The sequence below is a fragment of the Maniola hyperantus genome, chromosome 10 (genome assembly GCF_902806685.2).
Source record: "Maniola hyperantus chromosome 10, iAphHyp1.2, whole genome shotgun sequence".
Lineage (NCBI taxonomy): Eukaryota > Metazoa > Arthropoda > Insecta > Lepidoptera > Nymphalidae > Maniola > Maniola hyperantus.
The window spans coordinates 1,825,555-1,849,616 of NC_048545.1; the positions used below are offsets into that span (position 1 = coordinate 1,825,555).

General features: G+C 40.6%; 1 protein-coding gene across 3 annotated transcripts; it reads right to left on the reverse strand.

The window, feature by feature from the left end:
- Nucleotides 1-1,966: 1,966 nt before the first annotated feature.
- Moca-cyp (nuclear cyclophilin protein Moca-cyp) lies at nucleotides 1,967-22,573 on the reverse strand. Of its 3 annotated transcripts, none has more exons than XM_069501335.1 (19): nucleotides 22,102-22,573; nucleotides 21,847-21,952; nucleotides 21,062-21,149; nucleotides 19,733-19,762; nucleotides 19,228-19,367; nucleotides 18,216-18,324; nucleotides 17,247-17,423; nucleotides 14,806-14,878; nucleotides 14,415-14,516; nucleotides 14,213-14,276; nucleotides 13,336-13,410; nucleotides 12,309-12,374; nucleotides 11,121-11,244; nucleotides 10,535-10,792; nucleotides 8,580-9,764; nucleotides 8,186-8,249; nucleotides 7,542-7,632; nucleotides 5,329-5,431; nucleotides 1,967-4,078 (listed from the first exon to the last, which is right to left on the reverse strand). In XM_069501335.1, the coding sequence occupies exons 1-19, from the start codon at nucleotides 22,294-22,296 to the stop codon at nucleotides 4,009-4,011; spliced, it is 3,120 nt and encodes a 1,039-aa protein (XP_069357436.1). In that variant the 5' UTR covers nucleotides 22,297-22,573; the 3' UTR covers nucleotides 1,967-4,008. The 3 variants fall into 3 exon arrangements, with proteins under 3 accessions (XP_069357436.1, XP_069357434.1, XP_034828906.1); XM_069501333.1 differs by having other exon boundaries at nucleotides 5,329-5,434; nucleotides 22,102-22,572; XM_034973015.2 differs by having other exon boundaries at nucleotides 5,329-5,434; nucleotides 11,121-11,241; nucleotides 22,102-22,571.
- Between the last annotated feature and the right edge of the window lie 1,489 nt (nucleotides 22,574-24,062).

The window sequence follows — 24,062 nt, forward strand, 5'->3', positions numbered from 1 at the left end:
GCAGTCCGCACATGGCCAGCGTGGTAGACTATGGCCAAACCCTTCTCACTGAGGACACCCGTGCTATTTAGTGAGCCAGCGATGGGTTGATCATGATTATCATTACTATAACATAAATGAAAAGCATCGAGAATCGGAAAAGAATAAAACGAAAATTTTCAAATTCATTAACTTTATTTACTAAAATAATAACACACAAATGCATTACATCGAGTGACTTAATCTAAAGAAAACAAGAATAAAATTTAATTATAGTGTGTATAAGCACAAAATAGAATAGTATCAGAAAGTCAGCTAAATACAACGCAAGGCTTGGTTTCCACCTAAGCGGAGCGGAGAGATATGTTAATTATCACGTCATCTTTTAACTCTTCTCCGTTCCGCTTAGGTGGGAACCGGGCCTAACAGGCGTTTTCTCATGTGGCTGAGATGTATACAGCGTACTTTGACTTTACTTACAGTTAAAACGAGATAGCATAATGTCATAGACTTTGTAGCGGTCTCCAGATACAGAAACTAGATGTCGCTACAAGATCTTCACCATAGATCCTGAATCGCGCTATCAAAGTTTTCTATACGGAGCACTATAGAATACCAGTTCCAAGATAAAACGATCGGACCAGCTGGGTCCCCAGACAACAACAGTACAGAGTGCTTCATCATCATCATCATCAACCGATAGACTCCTCATTTCTGATTTGATCACGTAGAGAAACTTCAAGCATAGCTCTCTCTATCGCCCTGGTATAAATCTATCTCGTTCTATCTTTAAGTAAAGTCTGAGCAAAGTCAAAGTACGCTCTATATATCTTAGCCTTTGTGAATACGCCTGTTATCACGCGTTGGATTGGGCGAACTTTTTGTTACCTATCTTGTGAAGGAATAAGGTATGAGACCTACTAGCTAAAAAGTACTTATAGCCTGACCAGAAATGTAAAAAAACTTGATCTGGGGGCGCCACTAGTATATGGGCTACGTAGTACGTAGATAGAGTAATAAAGCTAGATAAAGGAACGTTTGCTTTCTCATTCACACTAAAAAGAGAGCACAGAGAACAGAGACGCAGCTAACCTATTTTTTGTCCCTTATTGTGTAACCGATTTTTTTCAAGAATACATACAATGAATACAACTTTAGTTGCAAAACAAACTTTGAAAATTCGTGGCGTCATTGTATTTCTCATTAGTTATTTACTTGTTTGCACATAAAAAACGTTTAATACAAATATTGTTGATCGGTTAATACAAATATTGACTACTAAACAATGGTAATAATTGTCGTGTTATTCATCGTTACGTCGTGCTATCGCTATCTCATACGCGGTTACACAGTACTTACATCTACCTATTATTCTATCTACGTCCTGTATCTACCTTTATTACTCTATCTATGGGGCTATGTAGTGACATAGCCTCGTAGATAGAGTATACTATCCATAGATAACAGAAGTAAGGGAGATGGGCTTTATGAAAATTGTATTGAAACCTACTATCGTCAGTTTTTCCCTACCACTTGCTACAAATACACATGCAGTAATAGATGTGAAGTGTCGTACACACCACGCACACCAGTGGCCCTACCACGGTTGTTTGACAGCTACAATGTCACGATCGCAATCATCTCTGATTGGTTAATGCTCGCTCACTATTGGCCACAATGCATTGTTGCTCATTGTTGCAACAAGAATCGCACAAATTCAGCCAATCAGAACAATTGAGATTGTAATAATGATTGATGCAGGTTTTAGACAATCGCCCCGCAGTGGCTCTACCGCGGTTGTTTGACAGCTACAATGTCACGATCGCAATCATCTCTGATTGGTTAATGCTCGCTCACTATTGGCCACAATGCATTGTTGCTCATTGTTGCAACAAGAATCGCACAAATTCAGCCAATCAGAACAATTGAGATTGTAATAATGATTGATGCAGGTTTTAGACAATCGCCCTACAGATAGATCAGCGGGGCGATTGTCTAAAACCTGCATCAATCATTATTACAATCTCAATTGTTCTGATTGGCTGAATTTGTGCGATTCTTGTTGCAACAATGAGCAACAATGCAATGTGGCCAATAGTGAGCGAGCATTAACCAATCAGAGATGATTGCGATCGTGACATTGTAGCTGTCAAACAACCGCAGTAGGGCCACAGAGCAAAGCAGCACGAACGAACAAATATACACTTTATCATTTATTACACAGCACTCAATTTCTACTTATACTCAGATCAGAATCAGTACCAATGTGTGTGTGTGTGTGTGCACTCATTTTAAAAAAACCGACGAATTGGGAACCTCCTCCTTTTTTTGAAGTCGGTTAAAACATACGGCATTCGTGAAATAGAACATCTATACTCGAATTTTTAATTAAACAACACGTTTTGACATTAGATAATGTCAAATCGTGAAATAATGATACCATATTATTTAAGACTAGCTGATGCCCGCGACTTCGTACGCGAGGATTTAGGTTTTTAAAAATCCCGTAAGAAATCTTTGACTTCCCGGGATAAAAAGTAGCCTATGTCACTCTCCAGGTCTTTATCTATACCCATGAAAAAATCACGTCAATCCGTTGTACCGTTGCGACGTGATTGAAGGACAAACCAACAAACAAACACATTCGCATTTATAATAAGGGTACTGATGATAGTGATGTATGTGGTTCAGTTGTGTCATGTGAATGAGTCAATGAACCAGTTCCTGCTTGTCTATTTTACATTGAGCTCACACAAGCTGAGTAAAAAGGAAGCATTATAAAACTAGTAAATAGTAACTAAAAAAAAATAAGTACTTAGAGCTAGGTAAGATTGGTATAACAGTGCTTTAGAAAAGGGTTTCAGGATATGATTTACGTAAATATTATATATTTTACTGAGTAATTAGGTGGTCTTAGATGTTATTAAACAATTTACAGCAGGTGATTGAGTTTCTTTTATAATTTTATATCATTAATTCGATTGACCCATCGACTCATAATCTTAGACACCTTTCCAAAGTCACTCGTAGACTCAGTCAACTCAGTTGATTCTTTTTGCTCCCCGCACTATTTATTTTTCATAAAAATCTGGTAGCACTGGAAATGTCAATAAATGTTGTTTAATTAAAAAATCGACTACTGTAGTCGTGTGTTAACATAAATCTATAACACAGTGCGACAAGGCTATCTTGGCGCGTGGCAAAAATCGGAACTAAAGTTGCCGTCAAGTGTTCCCATTTTTCTTGTTTGAATATTCTAAGCCTTTGTTCTCCAACAGCGCCCCCATGTCAATGTCAAACAAGTGCTAAGAGTGCCTTGTCGCACTGTACAATATACCTAGATTGCTTATTCGTAATAACTACTTGCAGCAAAATCTACTTATCGCTATCCCACTTCGACTGCAGAGCGAGAGCGAGAGGTGCCACCCCACTGGGGTCCGATCTCTCGCTCTAATTAGTTAGTCGGAGTGGGATAGCGATAAGTAGGTATTCGCTTCAAGTAAAAGTATTGTAAATGAACTCTCCATTATGTAATTCTACTTCATGGTACATGTTCACTCACACAAACATAGCTAAACGGTTTTCGTGAAATAATACATCTATAGTATAAGTCCCGCAAATTGCTATTGGGCTGGAACCATGTCTCATTAACATCGAAATGACGTCATTTTGACGTCATTTGACATATATTTAAGTAAAAATGTACCATCAGCTCGAAACTTCAGTCTAGTGCTGACGTCACTAAAATGGCAGCCACGCGCATTAGCAATTTGCGAAACTACTGTACTGTATAGTTGAGCCATTACAAACGTGCTAAGTCATGAATCATTTTTATCGGACCTCTCGCTCGCAAAAAAAAGGTTTTGTCGATAGTCGATAACAGGATATAAAGAGCGAGGGAGCATCCTGAATCCGAACGGCATCCCTCTATCGATAACGACTTCTGCAGCATTCTAACAACCCTAGGATCGTAATGATTCATGACTCAGTTCGCACGTTCGTAACGGCTCAACTATAGTAGTCTGTTGATCAGTGCGATGATGGGGATCGCCGCTGGCGGCGCGAGCGGGGGCTGCGCGAGCGGCGGGGCCGGGTTCCTCTGTTGAATCACAAAATAATGTCGTTATAACATAGAACAAAATCACGCGTCGATTTATTTTTATTTTATTACACACACACACACACACACACACACTGTTGTAATTTTATTATTGTATATACATTTATTCTAATTCTATTCTGTTAAAATAGTTTTCATTATAGGTAATTTAAAGTACTCTCTTGTGGCCTTTTGTTAAAACAAGATTTCATCATAATCATCATCATGATCAACCCATCACCGGCTCACTACAGAGCACGGGTCTCCTCTCAGAGTGAGAAGGGTTTTGGCCATAGTCTACCACGCTGGCCATGTGCGGATTGGTAGACTTCACACACCTTTGAGAACATTATGGAGAACTCTCAGGCATGCAGGTTTCCTCACGATGTTTTCCTTCACCGTTAAAGCAAGTGATATTTAATTAATTAAAACGCACATAACTCCGAAAAGTTAGAGGTGCGTGCCCGGGATCGAACCCCCGACCTCCGATTAGAAGGCGGATGTCCTAACCACTAGGCTACCACAGAAACAAGATTTAGATTAAACTAGCTTATGCTCGCGACTCCGTCCGCGTGGACTACAAAATTTAAAAACCCTATTTCACCCCCTTAGGAGTTGAATTTTCAAAAATCCTTTCTTAGCGGAAGCCTACGTCATAATAGCTATCTGCATGCCAAATTTCAGCCCGATCCGTCCAGTAGTTTGAGCTGTGCGTTGATAGATCAGTCAGTCAGTCAGTCACCTTTCCCTTTTTTATACTATATATAGCTCATTTATATATATAGATAATAATTACCTATGTAATTTCGCTGTTGATTACTTTCAAATAAACAAACTAAATACAGGTGAGCGCGGGTGACGTGCGGGTACCTCATACCCCAATTGCCATCTCGACCTGTCGCGGACTATTTCAATTTCAATTTTCATTTATTGCATTTCCATAACTCATTACATCATATTAAGCATGTACAAAGTATTATGGATACCCAGTTTGGGTGTCGCAATTTGGTCCTTAGACCTTGGTAGGGAGACCGATATTATTATTTATTTTTATGTTCGTCGTTTAGGAAATCATTTACGGCATAGTAGCCCTTTTCTAATAAATTTTTTTTTAATATTTTGTTGAATTTATTTTCATTGTTTATGTTACGAATTTTGTCTGGTAAATTATTATATATCTGTATAGACATTACGTAGGGACTCGAGGTATGCAGTACTAATTTTGATTGCGGAAGGTTTACTATTCCTACCTGCTGCGACTTCGCCGGCCGCGTTCTGAGGAGCGGCGTCGCCGAGCCTTCTCTTCGCCAGAGCCGGAGGACCGGCTCGAAGAGCGGTGCTTCTTCTTTGCTTCTGCTACAACACAGAGTAGAAGCAATCATTATAAGGGCTACTATACTATCCGCCTATTGGTTTAAACTACGCAACGGATTTTAATGCGGTTTTCACCAATAGATAGAGTGATTCAAGAGGAAGGTTAATAGCTATAGTTTAATTCTTAAAAAATTAGAGATCCCTAGAGAAATTGAAGGTCGGAAAAAAATTCTCTCATTTGAGAGTTTCCGAGGCAAATACACCTCAATGACACCACATTAATATCTACGTTGCACCCATGCGAAGCTGGGGCGGGTCGCTAGTATTGGAATAAATAGAAATATTTTTGTAGCCTTAAGTAGCATGCTGTAAATAGCCTAGTGGTTAGATCGTCCGCCTTCTAATCGGAGGTCAGGGGTTCGATCCCGGGCACGCACCTCTAACTTTTCGGAGTTCTGTGCGTTTTTAAGTAATTAAAATATCACTTGCTTTAACGGTGAAGGAAAACATCGTGAGGAAACCGGCATGCCTGAGAGTTCTCCGTAATGTTCTCAAAGGTGTGTGAAGTCTGCCAATCCGCACTTGGCCAGCGTGGTAGGCTATGGCCAAAACCCTTCTCACTCTAAGAGGAGACCTGTGCTCTGTAGTGAGCCGGTGATGGGTTGATCATGATGATGATGATGATACTATCCGCGGAATGAAGGTTGAGTAGAGCTCTCTCTGTTACTTTATCCCTAATGATAGAGCCAAAAATAGCAGTTGGCGTTAACTATTTTGAGTCACCAACCAATCAAATAAAATCAAATGGTTTATTCAAAAAAGGCAATAAATTACACTTTTCGAAAGACGGTTGTTGCATTTGTAAGATGATATACCTAGTGGTGATAATTTTTACGCGAACTTAAAAACTAAAGCTACGAGGGTTCCAAACGCGCCCAGGTCTGAGAAGAGCCCACAACAAACTCAGCCGGGTAATGGCTCACAAGCATGTTATCAAAAAACATTCGAAATTCAATTGATTAGCGTTTCAAAAAGGTCTCACTTAGATTTTTATCTCTATCATTTATATGGGACTATCTGATGCCCGCGACTTCGTCCGCGTGGACTACACAAATTTTAAACCCCTATTTTACACCCTTAGGTTTGATTTTTAACAATGAGATTTTAACGTAAGCTTAATAAAATATGTCATGTACTGCTAATTGCAAAAATATTAACTACAAAACTTCTTTATCGACACTTCAAAACTGACAGACTTTCATACAAACTTCAAACCCCTAACTTACCCCTTTAGGGGTTGAATTTTGAAAAATCCTTTCTTAGCGGATGCCTACGTCATAATAGCTATCTGCATGCCGAATTTCAGCGCAATCTGTCCAGTAGTTTGAGCTGTGCGTTGATAGATCAGTCAGTCAGTCAGTCACCTTTTCCTTTTATATATATAGACTATCTGATGCCCGCGACTTCGTTCGCGTGGATTTATTTTTTGGTCCTATGTCACTCTCCAGGTCTTTACCTATACCCAGTGGCACTGCACAGGAGTTCAAGCCAGGGTATGCATTTAGGTATGAACTTATTTTACGGCAGGTTATAATGAAAAATAAGCATTGATTTATTACAATGAGGGTAAGCAGTGCGTTTATGCTTCTATGAGCTGCACGCCACTGACTATACCCATGCAAAAAATCACGTCAAACCGTTGCTCCGTTGCGACATGATTGATGGACAAACCAACAAACAAACACACTTTTGCATTTATAATAAGGGTACTGATTACGTAACAGAGAGGGCGCTGTACTAACTTCTTCCCGCGGATAAGTAATTCATAATTCATAATTCATAATTTTTTATTGCAAAAAATACACGTGTAGTGGTATTACAATATTTTTTTGGAAACAGTGTATTACCAAGTATGGCGTGCAATGTTATTAAGTAGGTACAATAAATGTCAATAATATATACCTAATTTAAATAAGTCATCAATAATTAGTATTTTAAAGGAGAATATTGAGTACGAAACAAAATAAAATATTGCGATTACAAAATGTCAATCATTAAAATTAATAAAATATTGTGTAAACAGACATCAAAAGTGGAAAAAGACGACAGACAGATGGAAGTAACATGACGGAGAAGAGATAACAATTACCTGGAGGTTTATTCTCCCTCTGTTTCTGTCGGGACTTGATGAGCCGCACAATCTCCATCAGTTCCTTGCGGGCCTCGTTTCTTTCTTCCTCCTAAAACAAATACTGATATTTATTAACCTACTAGCTGATGCCTGCGACTTCGTTCGCGTGGAATTAGATTTTTTAAAAATCCCGTGGGAGAACGCTTTGATTTTCCGGGATAAAAAGTAGCCTATGTCACTCTCTAGGGCTTTATCTATACCCATGCAAAAATCACGTCAGTCCGTTGCACCGTTGCGACGTGATTGAAGGACAAACTAATAAACCAACAATAACTATACCCTGTTCATCGGAACGAGCTATAAGTCCCGCAAATTGCTATTGCGCTGGAACCATGTCTCATTAACATCGAAATGACGTCAGCCGAAATAAAAATTTACTATCAGCTCGAAGCTTCAGTCTAATGCTGACGTCACTAAAATGGCAGCCACGCGCATTAGCAATTTGCAGGTCTTATAATAGGGAACTGAGAAACCGCACTTCATAGGTCACAGATAACAGACATATAGCCCAGTAAATTTAGTTACTTAGTGCAGAACAAATTCACCCACTGCGCAGGTTCAATATCAGAACTTATTTCTTGACGTCAACTGAACCTACATACCTTCTTTTTGTCATCATCTTCAGGGTTTTCTTGACTCTTTCGATCACGATCACGAGAAGTGGACCTGTGGAATAGAAAAGGGTTACACTTCTTACAGTAAGCGGCAGAAAATAATGTACATCGGCCTTTAGAATGACATCTCGGCTTTGTAGAGCGTTGTCTCTGTCACTCATACCTATGTGACGTTTTGTCGGTTTCAATGACAGAGACAGTGCTCTACAAAACCGCCTAAAGGTTGATGTAGATGTCCACGTGGACAAAATCTTATACATCATTCAGTTTTTTTTTATTCAGTTTCTAATAATAAATTATAACCATGGTGTAATATAAGAAAGTTGCTATCCTAGCTAGATTTTTAGATTTGTGTTAAAGATAGATTAAAAGAAAATCAAACCTTTCTTTAGTTGAAGAATGCGCCTTCACATCTCCTTTTCCGTCTTCACGATCCCTTTGTCTGTCCCTATCACTCGACCTATCCCTCTTACTGTCCCGCTTATCATCATACGATTTGTCCCTGTTGTTCTCTCTTCTATCGTCATACGATTTGTCCCTCTTGCCATCTCTTTCACGAGACCTGTCTCTCCTATTATCCCTTTCACGAGATTTGTCCCTCTTGCTGTCTCGCTTATCATCATACGATTTATCCCTCTTGCTATCTCTTTCACGAGATCTATCACTCTTGCGATCTCTTTCATAAGACTTATCCCTCTTGCTATCTCTTTCACGAGACTTGTCCCTCTTGCTATCTCGCTTATCATCATACGATTCGTCTCTCTTGCTATCTTCTATGTCCTCGTGCGATTTAACCCTTTTGTTATCTCTTTCACGAGACCTATCCCTCTTGTTATCTCTTTCTCTTGATCTACGTTTGTCATCCCTTTCTCTTTCTCTCGATTTGTCTCTCTTATCTGTTAATTTTTCATCTATATCTCTTGATCTATCTCTCTTGTTCCTTTCTCGAGATTTATCACGCTTATTATTTTCCTGCGATCGATCCCTTTTGTCGTTTCTATCTTTTGATCTATCGTCCCTGTTCCTTGATCGATCTCGTTTTTGTAACGATTTATCTCTCTTATTAGCTCTTTCTCTTGATTTATCTCTATCATCATCTCTTTCTCTAGATTTATCGCGTCTAGGTGCTGTTTCAATTAATTTTTCTCGCTTCTCATTTATACTTTTAGCTCTATTGTCGTCCCTATCTCTTGAAAAGTCTCTAGCGTCAGTGTTTTCCGATCTTTCCCGTTTATCAGATTTATCTTTGGATACATCTCTCTTTTCTTCCTCTTGCGATGGTCTTTTGTTATTTCTATCTTTGGATATGTCTCTGGCATCTTCATCTTTGCGTTGTCTATCAGAATATTTATGGCGATCTTTATTGTCAGCTTCAGTTTCTGATTGTTTACGATCGTGACCATCTCTTTCAGAATGGCGTATTGTTAGATCTGGTTGTTCAATGATTTTGCTTAGATCATCCATTTCGGAATGTCTATGATCCCTATCAGCCCTGTATCTATCGCGTCTCTCTTCCATCCTTGGTCTATCCTTTTCTCTTTCGCGCCTTTCCAGAGGAGCTTGTTGCCTGTATGCATAAAAGAGTTATTGGTTCTTATTTGACAAATTAAAAAGGAATTTCGTTCTAGAACTGTGAGAGTTCACAGAACTACCCAGAGTAGTTGGATATCTGCCAAAACTTTGAAACTAACCTAATGTACTCAGAATAGAATAGAATATGTTTTTATTCAAGTAGACTTTTTACAAGCGCTTTCGAATAGTCGGGTAGTTTTAATTCACCACTGGTTCGGAATGCTCAGGACTACTTCTAACTTACCTGAACTCTAGATTTCTTATAATAAACTCAGAAAACTTACCTTACGATACTTAAAACCTAAGGGAGAATCCCTAAAAATTGTCCAGAGATATTAGCAATGAAGCCGCCTTTGTACCCTCTTGTATACATAGTTTCTTTTCTATTATTGTTTTCTGTATATATTTTTAGTGTGTGCAATAAAGATTTCTATATAAATAAATGGTCTCACCACAAAAACTTAAACAAGGTACAACTAACCTTAAACCGGCGCGGCGGGGTGATTACGTATCTCGCGACAGGCTTGCGACAGGCGTAAATCTCGCGATCGTTGCTGTCAAACGTCCGGCTAGAGAGAGACAGCAATAGCCAAGAAGCAAAATAAGAAGAAGAAGAGAGACTGTCGAACTGTCGGATTGCTACTGCTGTCGCGTTGCTGTCGCTATTGCAATGTTTTATGTAATCGCCCCGCCGTTGAGACTATTGAAACGCACGTGTTTAAACCTTAAGTTTTTGTGGTGAGACCAAAACTTAAGGTGCCTTACCCCAACAGTGCCTTCTCCTTATTCTTGGTGAACGTACTGCGCAAAATGCTGAAAGGGTCGTATCCCTGATTGTCGTCCATCTTGGGAGGTTCAAACTTGGAGTCTTCGTGAGTCACAGTGGTTATAGCGGAGGATAGCTTGGGCGCAACGTGGCTGACGGTGGAGGCCAGGCCTTCGCGGCGTTTGGGTTCATAATGGTCCCTGTTATCTCTCATGTCTCTTGGGTTTCTGATACTAGTGTCTCTGATTAGAGTTTCCCTGCGGTCAAAAATTATAATCCATACTAATATTATAAATGCGAAAGTGTGTCTGTCTGTCCGTCTGTCTGTCTACTAGATTTTCACGACCCATCCGTTCAACCGATTTTCCAACAGAGGCTGTGGCGCGAGTCCACGCGCGTCTGGATGACGTTAGAAATCGGGGACCTCATCTTCGCTAGCGAAGATGCTGTAATAAAGTTGAGTTGTGTAGACCTACGAGATAGGGAGTCATTGTCGGTCATGATTTGATCGTCGGGATCGTTAAGGACGTGCTTAGGGCGCCTTTTATGGGGGGATTATAGCTCAGAGATCTTTCTGATCTATACCTCTGCTTGGGAGTGACGCCCAGAGCCCGCGCCAACATGTCGGCGCGTTCTCCTCCAGACCAGTGCTGCTGTGGCGCCCTCCTGCGATCCGGCTTGCGTCTGTTAGGAGCCTCACGCTCGTCTGCTGAGAAATTGCAGATTTTAATAACAAATTTTCGTTTGGAATTACTTAATGCTTGAATACCAAAGTCTTCGAACAGTGCGTGTTGCCAGTGACGACATAAAGTGGATCCGAGGCATGGTCGCTAATTATGGACCTCATAATAAAGCTTGGAGTCATTCTACGTGTGATGGACGTTCGGGTCCCAAGGTGCTAGAATGGGGACGGGAAAGCGCGTGTTCGTTGATCAACTCACTAAGTGGAGAGACGACATCAAACGAGTCGCAGGGAGCTGCTGGGTTCAGGCGGCGCAAGACCGTGGCGTGTGGAAGTCCCTACAAGAGACCTGTATCCAGCAGTGGACGTCTATCGGTTGACAATGATGATGATGATGATGATGACGATAAATTATCATTTTTATAACTCAAACTAGCTTATGCTCGCGACTTCGTCCGCGTGGACTTCACCAATTTCAAACCCCTATTTGAACCCCTTAGGGGTTGAATTTTCAAAAATCCTTTCTTAGCGGATGCCTACGTCATAATAGCTATCTGCATGCCAAATTTCAGCCCGATCCGTCCAGTAGTTTGAGCTGTGCGTTGATAGATCAGTCAGTCAGTCAGTCAGTCAGTCAGTCAGTCAGTCAGTCAGTCAGTCAGTCAGTCAGTCAGTCAGTCAGTCACCCTTTCCTTTTATATATTTAGATGAACCGAAAATAATAGCGGTAATCATTCTGTCTCACAAATTATACTTGTGTATAATGTGTGAGTGGGACGGAATGATTCACTTCACTACAAAACGAATTACCCCCCGTTTCCACTTTTGTCGAGCCCGGATTTAAATCGGATGTTTCAGTGGCAGAACATTTTATATGAAGCTATTCACACTTGTCGGGAACCCATTTAGTGTCAAAATGCACAGTACGCGGCAGAAAGTAATGTACATCGGCCTTTAGAATGACATTACGGCTTTGTAGAGCGTTGTCTCTGTCACTCACACCAATATGACATTTTGTCGGTCTCGATGACAGGGACAACGCTCTACAAATCTGCTATTTCCTATAAGTTAGTTTTGAAGTTGAATCATACCCTCATGATCGACGTCCTCCTCGAAGTCTAGCGCGTTGTAGTCGATCCTCTCATGACGCGATGTATCTAAACAAAAACATACAAATATTTACTTACTATCCACGGAGAGAAGCTAACATCTCTCTGTTACGTCAAATACAAAGACAAAAATTCAGTGGGCGTTAACCATTTTGAGTCACCAATCAATCACAGTAATGAACATATTCGCAGCCTCATTCGCATCGCGCTGCGAGTCCTTTTGAAAAAGGACCCTGGATGGGTTCAAAACTAGTTGGGCAGTCGCCGAGGTAAGCCGGCGGGGTGATTACGTAAAACGTTGCAGTAGCGACAGCAGTAGCAATGCGTCAAATTATTTGCTGTTTCTCTACTTCTTCTTCTTATTTTGTGGCTATTGCTGTCTCTCTCTAGCCGGACGTTTGACAGCAATGATCGCGAGATTTACGTCTGTCGCGAGATACGTAATCACTCCGGCGACTACTTTCGAACCCAGCCGGTTTTTGGTTTGTGGTACTTAAGGTGATGCAGGACACTCGACTTAAATTGGCAGCGCACGTGGGTAACATGTTTGCTTTTCACTTGACATTGTATGAGAAAGTTGAGAGGCACGATGATTTTCACCGAAATCAAGCGCGCGAAAAGGGTTTAGGAAAAGTATTTTTGGGAAAAAACTGCTAAATTTATGTTTGCAAAGTAAAGTTATTTTATATTTATATAATGAATGATTAAACTACGTCTAATGATAAATTGTTTTAGAATTTTCATATCCCTAATCTTATTTATTTACCCCCAAAGTTGTCATTAATTTAGTGTTAAAATAGAAATCTTTTGAACCTCGTAACTTTTAAATCAATATTTTTTTCAATGTTTTATGTATCAATAAACCTAGATAATAACGAGATAAATCGATATAATTCTTAGTTTTGTGCGTACAATATCGAATATTGTTGTAATTTCCCTCCTACGTTTGTATGAAGAAAGCACTGAACTGAGTCCCCTTAAATAGGAAAATCAATGAATTGTGACGTACCTATGGGTGTGTCACATTCGCCTTCCTCCTTTTCTCCTCCTTTTGGCCTTTCCGGAGTGCCCTCTTCACCCTCTTCTGAAATACAAAATAATTTTTTGAGAAGAATTAGACGTATTCTCCGCGTTGAATTTTCAAAAATCTTTTCTTAGCCGATGTCTATGTCATAATAGCTATCTGCATGCCAAATTTCAGTCCGGTCCGTTTAGTAGTTTGATCTGTGGGTCGATAGATCAGTCAGTTCCTATTATACAACGTTAGTTACAGTTAACGCGAAAACCGAAACACGTGTCAAATATTTTTACATAAAGAATTTATATACAAAATTTCAAAAATATTTAATGAAAATTTACGAAGTTATAAGCTTGTCCTCGAATAACATGGTCACCCCAAGCGAGCGGCTGTGTGCGAACGGGACGGCTGGCATCGATCGTGCGCGCTCCCTCTCGCGCGGCTCAAATCAGCTAGTGCATGCGGTCATTCAACTATTACCAGGTGATCAAACTTGCAGGATTTTAAAGTGTTTTTTGGTCAAAATATAACCCGTAGTAAAAATCGCAATCGATTCTGTTTACGACTACTTTCAGGTTTTGCGTATACTAAGACTAACGTTGTATATTTAGAGCCTCAATAGCTCAACGGGTAAAGGAATAGACTGAAAACCGAAAGGTCGACGGTTCAAACCCCGCCCGTTGCACTATTGTCGTACCTACTCCTAGCACAAGCTTGACGCTTAGTTGGAGAGGAAAGGGGAATATTAGTCATTTAACATGGCTAATATTCTTTAAAAAAAAATAAAAAAAAAATTTGACGAGTACAATGGCACTGTTTTGAATGAGGACCTCCTTCCGGATAACCTTGTATATTGATTTCAACTCACTGCTATGTTGTTTTTCAACATGTCTGCCTCTTGACACATCTTGCTCGGGCTGCTCTCGATCCATCTGTTAAAAAAAGATAAAGTTAAGGTCGAAACACATCACTGCGTTGCAATACGATGCGGATACGTAACGCAAAAAACGGCGATGCATTGCCATTTCGCGCTGCAAGGCGGCTTGCTGAAAGAGAGAATGTCAACTCACCTCTAAGTGCGCCAGTTTGACGATGCGTCTCTGCGCTTGACGCCAGTGAGGGGGCGTGGCCGAGCGCGAGCGGGAGCGGGAACGAGACGGCGTGCGGTAACGCTGAAACAATAAGTTAAGCGCATTTTAGCGTACAAACCGAATGTTTATGCCTTCGTCAAACAGAATGTTGGGTCAATTCTTGCATTTCACGAAGGCGAGTGACTTATGCTTGTGTTTAAGTAGTATCGGTATACGTAAGTTACTGTAAATGTGTGCGTTTGCGAGCGCTTGCTCGCGACTGATTGGTCCGACATGCACGCACACGTACGTCATGTCCGTGTATACGACGTAACCACAAGTAAAGTTCACTCTCCTTCGTGAATTGCAAGAACTGATCATGAATACGTACAAACACTCCACGGCCTTTTATGATTCTTCCACTGCGGGTGTACGAGTGACGCTCGCGTTCACGATAGCGCATCCTGCAAGCAAACAATAGAACATTACTGTCCAGCCCAATATGGCACAAGAGGCGGAACAGCTCGGACCGTGATCGTGGACCAGTGTGTGTTTGAGGAAGGATCCGGACCGCGGGGCATGCGGGGATCTGCGTGTTGTGTACGTCTGCCCCAGAAAGGGGAGAAAGACCAATTAGGGACAAGGACAGGAAAGAAAGAATTTGTAGGGAGTCAAGAAGGCGCCCCGGGAAAGAGCCACCGAGCAAGTACCGAACGGGCGCCCTCCCGCGTTTCGGCCCATATAACCGCGAGGTTGGTGGGGCCATGGGAGGTGGTGAGTTGTCCAGCCCAGTAGCTCAGAGGAGGGAAGCGAGAGCTAGGTATCCAGATACGCAATGACAGGAGAGGATGTGGGAAACAGGTGACACCACGAACGGTGACGGAAATCTCCCGTATCTGTGACGTCTGCCCCAGAATGGGGAGAGTGACAAGATGGGGACAAGGAAAAAGAAAGTAAACAACTTGTAGGGAGTCAAGAAGGCGCCCCGGGAAAGAGCCACCGAGCAAGTACCGAACGGGCGCCCTCCCGCGTTTCGGTCCATATAACCGCGAGGTTGGTGGGGCCATGGGTGGTGGTGGGTTGTCCAGCCCAATACGAGACGCACGTGGCTGGTCGGATCAGGGCAACCTGGGTCGCACTGGACTATGACACCTAGCAGATTCAGACAGGCCATGGGAGCTTCAACAAGCGTCTGCATGACATATGGCTCGTGGAGAGTGGCGTATGCCCGTGCGGACTGGCGGAGGAGGACCTCCACCATGTCTTGTGGGAGTGTTTTGGTTAAAGGAGCGGACTGAAAACCGAAAGGTGGCCGATTCAAATCCCACCAGTTGCACTATTGTCGTACCTACTCCCAGCAGAAGCTTTACGCTTAATTGGAGGGGAAAGGGAAATATTAGTCAGCAATTAACTTGGCAATTAAATTAAATTTTTAAAAAATGCAAACCTTCATTATAATAAAGAAATAATAATACATATACCAAGGATGTAACTTACATCAAAAATTGGCTAAAGCTGAAAATCAAAACAAAATTCATTTTGATTATTCCTATAAATATAAAAAACTAGATGACGCCCGCGACTTCGTCCGCGTGGATTTAGGTTTTGAAAATCCTGTGGGAACTCTTTAATTTTCCGGGATAAAAAGTAGCCTCCTTTCCCGTAATTAGTATCCTTTCCCGGGATGCAAGCTACTGCTGTACCAAATTTCGCCAAAATCGGATAAACGGATGGGCCGTGAAAGGCTAGCAGACAGACAGACAGACAGACAGACAGACAGACAGACAGACGGACAGACAGACACACTTTCGCATTTATAATATTAGTATGGATAATGTTTGTTTGTCTGTCTTTCTATTCTGTCACTTTGAGTCAGCCAATCACGACAGCAGCCAGTGTCTCATGACACTCAGTACAAACCAATCGTGAGCCTGTTGCAGTTTACGCAATTTTTTTATTTGTACCAAAAACATTTACAGTAAAGAGAAAAAGAGAGTAAAAGTGGACAGAGAAGCACTTATCTCTATGAGAGATCTCTACCAGTGACCCTTGGCAATGCGAGAGGTTGTAAAGGGAGTAGAATAGGAATAGGTACAAAAAGAAGATAGGAATATTCATGAAAAGAACAATAGATACTAATATGGTTCTATTGGTTATGTGTTTAACAGACGTGGATTTGTAGCCCCTATTTTAGAATGACAATTGTTCGCACGTTCTATGCTTTGTCGTTCACTGGAATCATAATGGAACATGATCGTCCGCAGGTTTGCTCGTTGTTCTGTAGCCGTCAAAATCACTCTTTTCAGAGCATATTGCACCTCCTTCTACACGAGCAGCCTGTGGATCGATTACACGCAAAAGCAGTACAATGCCCTGCGTGTACAATATAATAATGCATTCAGGATGCTGATGGGGCTGCCCAGATTCTGCAGCGCGTCAGGGATGTTCGCCGAGGCGCATGTAGACTATTTTTATACTACTATGCGGGCGCGGTGCACATCCCTGTTGCGTAGAGTCCGGTCCAGCCCCAACGGCCTCCTGAAGGTATTTTCAGACAGGATCGACTGCCAGTACTTGAATCACTGTTGTATGATTCACGTGCTGGCAAATCGATCCTGTCCTAATTTAAATAGTTATAGATTTTTTACTAACAAATAGGTTTAAGTTTCGTGTAATTACTAACACATATTAATAATTACTAACAATTAGGTTTAAGTTTCGTGTAATTACTAACACCGATATGATCCTTGTTGGTCGAAATAAAAACATTTTATTTATTTATTTATTTATAATGTGTATGACTCTAATGCCATTTTGAATAATACCACATACCTTTCTCTGTCCCTCCTAGGGTCCATCCTATCCTTGTCTTGGTCACGGCCACCTCTCATGAGGAACCTATTGGTGGGCACTTCGGGTATTTCTCGAGGATCGATCTTGGATGTGCTGACGAGGGGGTGAGAAGGTGCTTCCGGGACTTCTTCGTCGGCTGAGCGCTCGGAATGATGGCTGCTCAGAAAACAGTAAATTACATATTTTATATCATCATCATCAACCAATAGACGTCCACTGCTGGACATAGGTCTCTTGTAGGGACTTCCACACGCCACGGTCTTGCGCCGCCTGGATCCAGCGGCTACCTGCGACTCGTCTGATGTCGTCCGTCCACCTAGGGGGGTCTTCCAACACTGCGTCTTCCGGTGCGAGGTCGCCATTCTAGCACCTCGGGACCCCAACGTCTATCGGTTGTACGAACTATGTGCTCTGCCCATTGCCACTTCAGCTTCGCAACCCGTTGAGCTATGTCGGTTACTCTAGTTCTATTTTATATGATGATGTCAGATAAAACTATTTTATGAGTCAGTTAATGAAGATCAAAGTGCGCTTTTTCGAATTTTAGAATTTATGGCAGCACTAGCTGAACCCGCGACTTCGTTCGCGTGGATTTAGGTTTTTAAAATCCTGGGGGAACTCTTTTCTGGGATAAAAAGTAGCCTATGTCACTTTCTCAATCTCTTTAACTATACCCATGCGAAAAATCATGTCGATCCATTGCTCCGTTGCGACGTGATTAAAGGACAAACCAACAAACAAACACACTTTTACATTTATAATAAGGGTACTGATTATTCTAGCCCCACAAACTACCGCAATACAAAAAATCACATAACTTTATTACAGTCCAAGACCCTTTCTTCCAAATACCTTCGTAAACACTTTTTTACGTCCATACGCTCATTTTGTAGGATCTTTCATCAAATCCCGATAGGTTAAGACAACAGGGGTAGTGCTATTGCTTACCGTTTCTTCTTCTTATCCTTTTTCTTCTTTTTCTCTTTTTTATGAGAGTGGTCTGACTCTTCTTCTCCACTCTCTTTTTCCTTTGCCTTATCCGGCTTGCGTTTTTTACCTGATAAAATTAGGAGATATTGATTTATATGGCAATAAACAGAACAGTCACATTTATTTCATTTCATTTATTTATTCATTTGCGTTCACGATTACATGAAGCCCCGTTAGGGCATTGCAAAGTTAGGTACTTTAACAATAAATACATAGGAAATATAATATAATTATTATACAACTAGCTTATGCTCACGACTTCGTCCGCGTGGACTACACAAATTTCAAACCCCTTTTTCAACCCCTTAGGAGCTGAATTTTCAAAAATCCTTTCTTAGCGGATGCCTTAGTAGTTTGAGCTGTGCGTTGATAGATCAGTCAGTCAGTCAGTCAGTCAGTCACGTTTTCCTTTTATACCGTAGCTTGCATTTAATTGTATAATAATTACATACAAGCTACGGTTACATTATTTTATAATAGACTAGATGATACCCGCGACTTCGTCTGCGTGGATTTAGGTTTTTAAAGATCCCATGGAAACTCTTTGATTTTCCGGGATAAAAAGTAGCCTATGTCCTTCCCTGGGATGCAAGCTATCTCTGTACTAAATTTCGTCAAAATCGGTTGAACGGTTGAGCCGTGAAAGGCTAGCAGACAGACAGACAGACAGACAGACAGACAGACAGACAGACAGACACACTTTCGCATTTATAATACTAGTATGGATTTAATCAGGTAATTACATGAGTTAATAGAGTTGTCAGAAAAGAATCTACAAAACAGTAGGGTAAACTGCACAATTGCAGTCACCAAAATCAAAGTCCTGTAGCAACCTGCATGCTAAATTTCAGCCCGATCCGTCTAGTGGTTTGAGCTGTGCGTTGATAGATTAGTCAGTCAGTCACCCATTCCTTTTATATATTTAGCTTTATACATTTATATAATCCTTTACACCTTAGTCAGTAATTACCGTGTTTGAGTCGCACGAGTTGTCCGCAGTTGGCGACGGTCACGTCCTGCAGCGGTCGCGCGTTGCGGTCCACCGGCAGCGCCTCCAGCTGCCGCACCAGCGCCGCGCCGCCCACCACCGTGCCGAAAACGCAGTGCACACTGCGGAACCACACAACAAACTTTACACTTTTTAAAGTAAAACTTCTTTAGACGCTTGAGAGTAATTCAGATGTTTTCAGACATAAGTCGCCTTTAAATGACCGCCAAACAGAACAGCTATTTAATTTTCTTTTAAATAAAAATCGAGCATCGTTCATGACTGAATTGAAACTTTTTACAATCGTTGTCGATAATTGCAAGGTTTCTGACTGACTGCCGTCCATTAACCAGTTAATGATAATTTTTTTTGTTTTTTCTTGCACAATATGTAATGGAACGTAAAATGTACATTTACTCAGTGATTAACGTAGAACAGTTTTTTAAAGCCTGTTAAATACCCTATTGTAGAAAAAGTATATACTCACTTGTCGAGATGCGGCGCCGGCTGTGTTGTACTACAACACACAGAACACAACAAGAATGATAGCGCGCCGCTCGCCGCCGCGGCCGCGTTCTATGACACAACACAAATATAAACGTGTGCCCGCATGTAATGTTACAAGCATGTAGGTCTCATAATAGGGACCTTTACCCTACTTTTGTCACAGGCATAATAGGACTTGTTTTGTATCTGGAGTATTATAATGATCAAAATATGTAATCTGTCCTAATGTACTGTTGCATGGAGGTAGGCAACAAACTTCATGTAGTACAGGGTTGCAACTTGTTTTTGCTTACAACTAATGTCCAATGTCATACTAATTTTGACAGTGTTATAGAACACGATTTTTGTTTGAAATAATATCAGAGCGCTTCTGATACTAATTTAGCTTATTTCATATAGGTCTCATAATATAAACCTTTGCCCTACTTTAATTTTGGGTTGTATCCAGGGGATAATACCTTAAGTACTTTTAGAAACGGGTTCCATAATAGGGATCTTTACCTTACTTTTGCCAGTAGCTTCTACAATTAACTACTTGTTTTAGTAACAAAAGCATGTTTGTCATAAATCTTAATCATAAAGTTCACAACTTTCTCTATAATCAAGTCCATAATCCTTCGAGCATTTCGGCAATGAAAGTGTATTTTGTTAGTGATTCTCTCAAATCGATACATTTTTAGGTTTAATTTTGTAGTTTGATTTTAATTTAGTTTGTAACGACAGGGTTGGCATATAGATCATCTGTAAAAGCCCCTTAAAAAATGTCAGATTAAAAAAATATCCATAATCAACATAAAGTTTTAGGTGCTTAGTGACATACTGCTTCGCCCTCAGTCTCGTTCATATGGTTATTTATACATTACTACAAGATGCCCGCAACTTCATCTGCGTGGATTTAGATTTTTAAAATCACGCGGGAACTCATTGATTTCCGGGATAAAAAGTAGTCTATATCCTTCCTCAGGATGCAATCTATCTCTGTACCAAATTTCGCCAAAACCATTTCGGACGAAATTGAAAATACGAATTATTTATTCATAAACATATTTTAATTTTTTTTGTGATCTAACCACAAATTCACGGTTTTCAGATTTTTTCCCCGAATGTCTGCTGTAAGACCTATTTACCTGCCAAATTTCATGATTCTAGGTCAACGGGAAGTACCCTGTAGGTTTTTTGACAGACAGACAGACAACAAAGTGATCCTATAAGGATTCCTTTTTTCCTTTTGAGGAACGGAATCCTAAAAAGTACAATTTACTACGGTAAAATTTTATATACAGTTCTTACCATTGGCCGTTTGACTTACATAAAGAACTGGGAACCATTTGTGTCCTTGCCCCTGTTAGCCATGGACAGCAAATAAGGCCTATCATGCTGCAGCTCAAACGTCTCGTCTGAAAATAATAAAGTCATTTTTGAACAGGTTTCGGCACCATGCTTTATCAGGAAAATACAGTAGATTTTTCTGAAAGGCTTACGGCGATTACGCACTGCACTTCCGTGATCCGTGCCAGCAATTATCTACGACATAATCCCTACTATCTCAATCTATGGCTGGTCTACTACTGAGCACAGGTCTCCCTTCAGAGTGAGAAGGGTTAGGCCATAGCCCACCAAGCGGGCCCAGTGTGGATTGGCAGACTTCACATAACCTTTGAGAACATTATGGAGAACTCTCAGGCATGCAAGTTTCCTCACAATGTTTTCCTTCACTGTTAAAGCAAGTGATATTTAATGACTTAAAACGCACATAACTCCGAAAAGTTAGAGGTGCATGCCCGGGATCGAACCCCCAACCTCCAATTAGAAGGATGTCCTAACCACAAGGCTATCACAGCTGCAAAGAAAAGATACTTGATTCATAATTATTATAATATTACAATAATAGAAGTCATAAATGATTCAGGCGGCGCAAAACCGTGGCCTGTGGAAGTCCCTACAAGAGACCTCTGTCCAGCAGTGGACGTCTATCAGTTGATGAGGATGATGATGATAATGATGATGAATAATAGAAATCAATGTAATGTTTGATGTTGGCCACCAGGGATGTTATTCACAACTCATTTGAATGGAAACTGTCAAAACACTTACCTTCAAAAGTGCCTCCGTAAATAGACTCCCCGCCAGTTCCATTTGCATTGGTAAAGTCACCTCCTTGAATCATAAAGTCTTTCACCACTCTATGAAACACCATACCCTGCAAAAATCATGCTGTTTAAAGATCTGTTTGATTTAACCTAAATTCATGCAGACACAGTTTTGGGATCATCTTTTAAATTTCATAAATTCCATCAGAGTGAAGCCAGGCCGGGTTAGCTAGTCGTTTTAGGTAATAAGTCTACTAACCTTATAGGTTAATGGTTTGCCAGTAACCTTCCCAACACCCATATCCCCTGCGCATAGTGCCCGAAAATTCTCCGCGGTCTTCGGCGCCACATCATTAAACAACTCAAACACTATACGACCGGAGGGCAAGCCGCCGATCGCAATGTCCATAAACACACGATCCCGCTGGGGCTGCTCGTCACCGTCCACGGTCATTTTGATAAATACTTATCACACGCCAAACTAAAACACTTTAAATTATCACTTTTGTAAGCAGTTGGAAGGCTTTCGGCCTACAAATTATAATTGCTTAGAGTCTAGAAATACACGGAAAAACATTTTTTAACACACGAATCACGATGCGATCAGTAAATTCACCACAAATCACAATTCACGAAATAAAAATTTGGAATTAACAAAATGCAAAACACTGCAAAGTGCAATTCTCTAGTATATAGTAGATAATCTATGGTGCAATTTGGGCAATTTGTCTGACACTTTGACAGAATTGTCCACCGATAAATGTCCCTCGTCTCGTCCGTGGCACGTACCCTATATCTTTGGTCAGACTTTACTGAACATCACGGACTTGCGTTTTTGGCGGGAAACGCGAAGTGCGCTTTTTAATTGAAAATTGTTAAAAATATAGTTTTTGAGTGTAAATAGTACATTATTTTGTAAATAGTTTTCGTTAAACTGTGGTACAATGCCGTCAGATAGTGACGGCTGTGATTTGGAACCAGCAGCGGGCAAAAAAGAGGAAGAAAATGCAAAAGGAGAAACCCTCTGAAAGTGATGGTGCAAAATACAAACCATTTATAAAACCAGGGTATCGCCGGGCGTACGGCGATACTAGTACCAATTCAGAATTCCCTGTATACGTAGAAAGCACAGAAGATATCAAACTAGGAAACAAAAATCCCCTAGTGGTATCCAAATATTTTAAACAAGTAAAAGGTGTAAGTGAAAGTAGGCGCATAAACGCTACTAAAATTATGCTTGTCTTCAAACAAGCGACAGCGGCTAATGACTTTTTGAAGCACGAGTGCCTTTCAGTTTATAAACTTCGAGCGTTCATCCCGGCGTCCTCTGTGGAAAGGGTAGGGGTGGTTAGGTTTATTCCAAAAGAATCTAGCAATCAGGAACTATTCAATAAACTCTCCTCGGAAAGTGAAGTAATAGGTGTAAAGAGATTTTTGAAAAAAGTGGGAGAGGAGCTAATTCCTCTCTCCACTATCAGTGTAATTTTCAGCGGTACTAGTCTACCGCAGTATATTTATTTGGACAACTGGAGATACAAAGTTTTCACTTATGTTCCTCCTTTGATGCAATGTTTTAAATGTATGAAATTTAACCATTATGGGAAAATTTGTAAAAATCAGCAAATATGCTCACGGTGCGCTGGTGAGCACCATTACAAGGACTGCACGACGGATACACTGAAGTGCAGCAATTGTGGGGGTGCGCATCTTGCAATATCAAAAACGTGTCCTGTAAAGGCAGCGAGAATGGAGAGGAACAAAAAAGAAACCTACTCAAAAGTAGTTCAAATAAGTAGTGCGAGTTTCCCTCCACTCCCAAAGCCTCAGAGCCCTCAGACATATGAAAAAAACCAAACTACATACTCACAGCCTAAGCAAACTACACAGACAAAGACAGAAATTTCACACAATGATATTGTAAATAACTCTAAGCTTTTAGGAGCCATAGTAAACACTTTGGTTACAATAGGGAACTCTAATAATATTAAGACTACTAATCAAATCAAAGAAACATTTTTAGAACATTTAAGTAAAATATAATGGATTCTCACCTAACTATTGTGCAGCATAATATCCAAAGTATTAACAATAAGAAACCCTTGGTTAAAACATTTTTGGAACAACATAATATTGATATTTTGCTATTAAATGAGACCTGGCAAAAAAATACAAGTAATCCTATTAGATTTTCAGGATATAATTTTGTAGGAAAAAATGCAA